A 7,008-nucleotide genomic window follows, 5' to 3' on the forward strand; every position below is an offset into this window, starting at 1 on the left:
AGTTATTTAAAAACTTGAGCAAAAAGGTTTTGGAAAAGTTTAAAAGAATGAAAACGGTGAAAGACCTTGTTCCATTGCACTTGATGACACATCTAATGATGAATGACCTTTGCTGCTGCTGATTTCTTTCCATCAACAGAACAAGCGGAGCAAGGAAGGAAAAGTTGCAAAATACATGTATTTAGCTTCAGTATATTCATCACCAATCTCTAGAAATAAACAGAGTGGACCAGAGGCCATCTTTTTTAATAAAGGTAAGCAGTGACAGTGCCTTTCCTAACGGACTCTATACAAACCCATGTGTAGCTCTTTCAGCATCCAAGTGTTGCTGGCAAACATTATTCCTTCAGAAGCTAAGCCAGGTCCTCTTAGCCTGGCTGGCTGGTGGAAGTGGTCTGACAGACGTGGAGATTGCTAAGCAGATGTGTAGATCACTCTCATAGTCACTGGGTCCCTACCAAAAGATGATATGAAAGGTCAAGCACCTCAAAAATAATAAACATCTCTGGGTGGTGAGCACTCAGAAGAGGCGTCTCCCAGGGGAGAGTCCCTGCCTGACGAAGCTTAAGAGGTCAAAGCCGCATCAAAAACTCATCCCGTCTGAATGGGAATGGCAGGAGAAGAAGGGCTCATAGCCTGGGACCGTGCCACCGCCAGCCACGGGCAGAACTGGCAGCTGCCGAAACTGTGGGATGGGGCAGGGAGAGGGGAGGCTGGAGGGGGAATCCTGCCCCACAAAGGAAAAGGGGTGGAGGAAGACTCTCGCTTTAAATTGTTGCCAAGTCCTTTGAGAGCCGTAAGAGAAAGCTCAAAATAGCGTTCACTGTGCTTCTGTCTATTTTTCTGTACATACCCGCATTTACATTTTCTTCTCACTGAAAAAGAAACGCATGATAATTCAAACTCTGCAGGTTTCAGTCTAAGGTTCGGTCTGAATTAATCCCTGATGATAAGTATTTTCACACTATTTAAAACAGGTTTTCATCCGCTTATGTGAAGTTTGTCCCTGTACTTTCTGCTAGCAATTCAGAGACCAAATAAGACATTGTACCGCTTTCCAAAGCACCCATAAAATCCACTGGAGAAACGCAGCTTTGTGAATTCAACAGAGTAACCCAGGATTTTCATCCCAAGCACGTGCTAGAAAACGTGTGATAGTTGTGTTCATGTGTTTATGCGGCCCCATATAGCCTTACTGTGCAAGTAAAATAGATTTTACAGACATGCAGGCTGTTTTCTGGACTCTGTCTGCACGAGGGACAGAGCAGCCAGGCAGCCGAACACTCATCCCAAGGGGACTGACGGCACCGTGAGTGCTCCATCAAGAAGCACAGTCAAGGACTGCATGGGAAACACGATGTGTGGCGGAGAAACAGGACTGTGTAGGATGCAACTGAAATTCTAAATGGCTCCTGAACCCCCCTGAGGTTTATGTCATCAGTAGGCTTTGCAATACAGCAGGTTTGCAGGTGGACACCTGAGTAGATCTGAAGGATCAGTCAGGGGGCATCGCTAGCGAGGACCCAGTCATCGGTGACACCAGGTGACGAGGCTGAGTTCACCAAGTCAGGAAAATGATAAACTTGAAGAGGTGCCTAAACGGATTGCTAAGTGTTTAAAACATCTTTTCACGCCAGCTGCGTAGAAATCTCTGAAATGTCAGCGCTGGTTAGCTCACCATCTGTGTTATCCCCCTCTCTCTTCCCCTCCTCCCCCCTTTATTTTAAGGCTTCTTTATGTTGCCAGAAGAAAAATGACTCTTCAATATTTTTGGCGTGTTATTGGAAAGATAAATTTTGAAGTGCTTTGGTTTTGGTTCCAACTCATGCTATGTAAAGCACATTTAATAATACTTAACATTTATTCAGCCTACTTATTAATCATTAAAGAATACCAGCTATCAAAATAATCCATAGATAACCGAAATTAAGTAATCACATATTAAAATTACACCGCAATATTGCTCAGCTTTCAGAACAGATGGAGAAGTCAAGCAGAGAGTTTTTAGATCGTTTATTTCAGCAACTTTTTAACTTTGTTGCTGCTTAATTTTCAGAAATTCGCTAAGATAATTACCAAGATATATCACACGCTGTGCTTAGGTATGCACTGCTGAACCATAGCTTTTTATTTTTATATTCTCCCGTGAGATCTGCGGATCCAGTCTCAGCTAGGAAGCCAAGATGAAAACATCTTGATGGCAGCGCAGGAGGTCTGGCCAGACTTCTCTCTCCGCTGCTCCTTGTGGTGCCGTGGTAAATGAGCGTGGCTGTCAGATGCCAGCTTTATCTACTCTTTGAATCCTCTTTTTCCCACAACCAGTTAAAATGAAGAGCAATCCAGATGGCTCACCTTTTGTTGGAATGACTGATGCAAGAGGCTGAACTAAGAAGATAAAAGGCCTTTAATGATAGCTCTGGAAATACAAACAGTTCCCAAGGAGGTGTAACCATTTTAGTAAGCGTGGAGTTAGTCACTAACCCTGCCAGCTGAGACTCAGCAACGTGAGGGAGATGCGGGAGATGCAGAGCGCTGCTGGCTGAGCACAGTAAGAACCTGACATGGACTGGAAGAGCATCTTCCTCTTGGAAGTGTGAAAGTCTGGAGAAATGCAGGGACTAAAGAGCCAGAAGAACTCAGAAAACACCTGAAACAAGGAGCAAAGTCAAGCTGGACCCATGCATCTCCCTTTCAGAGACACACTATGATGCTTGAGCAATTCCCTCACTGAGTGAAATACGTGCCAACGGGTAAGGGGTGTGAGACTGGACTGGCTCGCAGGTTAAAAACTCTTCCTACATCTTACTCGGAGATGCTAATGTCCTCACGAGGTTTCACCACACATGAAATGACTTCTGCCTTGGTAGCATGGGCTCTCAATGTTTTCAGTTAAGGAAAAAGTATTCGAGAACATAGAGGTTTAAAATGATGTATATCCAGAATATAATAAGCATACACTGCCTTACGATATACATGCTATTATAGAAAAGACCTGCCACACACTTGTTTCCCAGAGGTAATAGGTTTGTCAAAGATGTGACAAATCACCCACGATCGAGCCCTTCCACACCACATCTCATTACTGACAAGCAATAAATTACATGTTTCTCTCTACGTTTTATAGATGCCACAAAAATACTGCACATCTTACAGTTTCATTGTGGAGCCCAGCTGGTTCATGTTTGTAAACCTGACTGGTCAAGTTTGAACGGCACCATTTTTAATCCGTTTTGAAAAATGGTTGGAATAATTTATTCTGCCACAGCCATTTTAATTAATGTTGAAATAAGCCACCTCTGTTTGGGGACTACATCGGAGGATTTCCTCTAGGCAAGTCCAAAATTTTACTTTACCTTGGATTTTACCTTACCTTCTTTTGCCTTGCCCTGTAGCATCCGTTTCTGCACTGGGATTCTTGTGGTCTCAGTCTTAATCTTAATCCAAGCTAACATTGACCATACCCAACCCGCTCTCTACTTGGCAAAGGGAGGAAGATAACACTACATTTTCTAAACTGTAGTGGGGGTACATGACCAAGTGCTTGAGCCGTGTAGACTCGCAAACCCTTCTTGCAACCGGTTTTGCTGCAGTTACAAATGCTGTCGTAACACCTGGATAGGCATGGGAGAATATACGGGCAGCGGGACGCCATGCAGGACAAGGGGCTGCGGGCACAAGTTGCAGTGAAGGGAAGTCCAACTAGATAAAAGGGAAAAATCGGTACAGTTGAGGGTGAAGTACAAGCACAGGTTGCCCGGAGAGGCTGTACAATCTCCTTTCCTTGGAGATATTCTGACTTGACTGAACGAGACCCTGAGGAAAACCTTTGCACGGCTGCTGCTGTCCCTGCCCTGAGCAGGTGCTGGGACCGGAGAGAAGCCCCAGACCTGACCTCCGCGGGTCCCTTCCAAATTAAACTGTTGTGAGATTCGTGTTTCAGAAATCCCGGGAAGCGATGGCTTCGGTTGTTTACAGAGATACAAAGTGTCCGCAGCTTGCCTTGATAATAGTGTTTAGCCTGCAGGAGGACGGGGATGGGGATGGATGTAATGAATGCTGACACTAATCCCCTTTGAATGTGCCCACCTTTCACCGTGCGTGGCCTGCGTGCCTTCTTCATTTGCACTGTCCAAGGCAGTAAACACATTTTCTTCTAATGAACTTTTCAAAATTGCCTCTAAATGGTTTGCATGCTGTTCCCATAACCGAGAGGTCATCTTATTTCCACGTTCTTTTGATCAGCAGTTACAGAACAACGCGCCCTCCCAGACGGCCGGGGGAGGGGGGGGGGGCACCTTTTGGCTTGTCCCCTTGGTGCTAGGAGAGCCACGTTGCTGCGGGTGGAAACTGCCTGCTGCCCACGCTTGTTTGACACTGGGTTTGGTAGCGATTGGCACGAGCCAGTCATCCTTCGCTTCATCGATTCGCGGGCTTTAGAGGGGAAACACCCCGGCTGCCGGAGCGCTGCGAGACACAAGGGGCGAGACAAGGAGAGCGCCGGTATTTTTTATGCCCGTGCGGTCGGGTCTTCTCTGGTTTGACCTTATCATTTTGGGGGGCCCTCAGCAAGCAGTGCGGATGCCCTCGCTGGTGAACACATTGCTAGCCCTAGAGCCTGGACTGTCCGGAGAGGGTAAGGGTGAAGCAGGCTTTTCCGCAGCGACGCGCAGCGCTGTTTGGAGGCGTTTATCTTCGGCGGCGTCCAAAGCCGCCCGCGGGGTTCAGAGCCATCACGGCAAGTGCCGCACGCACACGGACCTTGCCGGACTCTCCCCGCGGACGCGCTGCGGACGGCGCTGGAGGCGGGAAAACCTGCGGGGGAAAAGCAGCAGCGGGAGAGGGGCGAGGGGCGGAGGAGCGCTCCTCCCGCCCGGCCGCTCCGCCCCCTCCTTCTCCGCTCCTGCCCCCGAGCAAGCCCTCCGCCTCCGGGGCCCTGCTGCGCCCAGCGGGAGCCGGCGATGACCCTCCCGCCCCGGCGCGCCGCAGCGACCCAGCGCGCCGCCCCGCCGGAGGCCACCCCGCGCCCCCCGCGCCCCGGCCCGGGCTCCCCCCGCGCCCCCGCCCCACGGCGGCCGCCGCCCCCTCCCCCTCGCCGGCGGCCCGCCGCTGACGTCACGCCGCGCGGCCCGGCCCGCCCCCGGCGGCCGCCCGCTCCCGCCAAAGCCGCCCCGGGCAGCGGGCGGGGCGGGGCGGGGCGGGGCGGGGCGCGGGGGCGGCCGGGCCGGCGGGAAACTTCTCCGCGTTCAGCACCACAGACAGGGCGGGCGCGGCGCCGCCGCCCGGCATGCGCGCCCCGCCGCCCCGCCGCCCCGCCGCCCCCGCTCCCCGCCTCTGCCCCCGCACAGCCGCGGCGGCCCGGGCGGCGATGGAGGCAGCGGCGGCCCTGAACGAGAGCGGAGCGGCCGCCCCCCGGCTGCCGGCCGGCGGCGGCGGCGGCGGCGGCGGCAACGCCTCGCTGGAGCTGTCGTCGCGGCCCCCCGCGCCCGCCGCCCTCAACCCCTGGGACGTGATGCTCTGCGTCTCCGGCACCGCCATCGCCTGCGAGAACGCCCTGGTGGTGGCCATCATCTGCTACTCGCCCGCCCTGCGCACCCCCATGTTCGTGCTGGTGGGCAGCCTGGCCACGGCCGACCTCCTGGCCGGCCTCGGCCTCATCCTCAACTTCGTTTTCCAGTACGTGATCCGCTCCGAGACGGTCAGCCTGCTGACGGTGGGCTTCCTCGTCGCCTCCTTCGCCGCCTCCGTGAGTAGCTTGCTGGCCATCACGGTCGACCGCTACCTCTCCCTCTACAACGCCCTCACCTACTACTCGGAGAGGACGGTGCTCTGCATCCACACCATGCTGGCGGGGGCCTGGGGGGTCTCCCTCTGCCTGGGGCTGCTGCCCGTCCTGGGCTGGAACTGCCTCCACGACCGCGCTGCCTGCAGCGTCGTCAGACCCTTGACCAAGAGCAACGTGACGCTGCTGTCCGCCTCTTTCTTTCTCATTTTCCTCATCATGCTCCATCTCTACATCGAGATCTGCAAGATCGTCTGCAGGCATGCCCACCAGATAGCTCTCCAGCAGCACTTTCTGACTGCTTCGCACTATGTTGCCACCAAAAAAGGAGTCTCTACCCTCACTATAATCCTCGGGACTTTCGGGGCCAGCTGGCTGCCTTTTGCCATCTACTGTGTGGTGGGGGATCCCGACTACCCTTCCGTGTACACGTACGCCACGCTTCTACCCGCGACCTACAACTCCATGATCAACCCCATCATTTACGCCTACAGAAACCAGGAAATCCAGAAGTCCATGTGGGTGCTCTTCTGCGGCTGCTTTCAGGCTAAAGTGTCCTTTCGCTCCCGGTCCCCCAGCGACGTCTGAGTGACTTTTCTCTCTGCCGTACCGCACCGAGTGACAATCTACCCAGTGAACGATTACAGTGCCTGTTCTAAACTTCAAACTACGTCGTGAAGTCGTTGGAAACATGCTTAAGTATTAGCACTTTATACATGTTTGTATCTCTGAGAGTGGTTCGGGGTATGGAGTTTTGGGTTCCGTGGGGGAAAAAAAAAAAAAAAGTGGTTGTATATAAATTTGCACATCACATTTGTAAAGTGAAGACATTCCGATACTGCTTAATTATAGCACCTTATTTCTAGCTGCTGACCTGCCAAAACAGTGTTGCCTTTCTGAAGGGCAGAGAGAAAGAAAGTTGTGTTTCTGTTGTATTTGTGTGTGTGTGTGTGTGTGTTTGGGGGGGGGGGTATGTATGTATGTGTGTATCTATACTTTGCTGCACAATATTGATAAATTATAACATTTTGTATACAAATAAAAACATGTAAGATGTAATATAACTTTGTGTGTTTAGATGCTTTTAGAAATAGGGGAGCTGGCAAATTTGCCAGTTGAGCAAAGTCTCTTTGTTTACTTTTGAAAGCTCCCCGTGTAATTCTGCCTAAAGAGCTCATCATTCACTATGGAGATGAAATACTGCACCAAGAAAGGCACCTTCCTGCTTG

The 7,008-nt window shown here is 51.8% G+C and overlaps 1 protein-coding gene across 1 annotated transcript; it reads left to right on the forward strand.

Moving 5' to 3' along the window:
- Positions 1-5,359: 5,359 nt before the first annotated feature.
- On the forward strand, positions 5,360-6,521 carry GPR6 (G protein-coupled receptor 6). Its single transcript, XM_075497330.1, has one exon. The coding sequence runs from the start codon at positions 5,366-5,368 to the stop codon at positions 6,365-6,367; it is 1,002 nt and encodes a 333-aa protein (XP_075353445.1). The 5' UTR covers positions 5,360-5,365; the 3' UTR covers positions 6,368-6,521.
- The last annotated feature ends 487 nt before the right edge of the window (positions 6,522-7,008 follow it).

The sequence above is a fragment of the Mycteria americana genome, chromosome 3 (genome assembly GCF_035582795.1).
Source record: "Mycteria americana isolate JAX WOST 10 ecotype Jacksonville Zoo and Gardens chromosome 3, USCA_MyAme_1.0, whole genome shotgun sequence".
NCBI lineage: Eukaryota > Metazoa > Chordata > Aves > Ciconiiformes > Ciconiidae > Mycteria > Mycteria americana.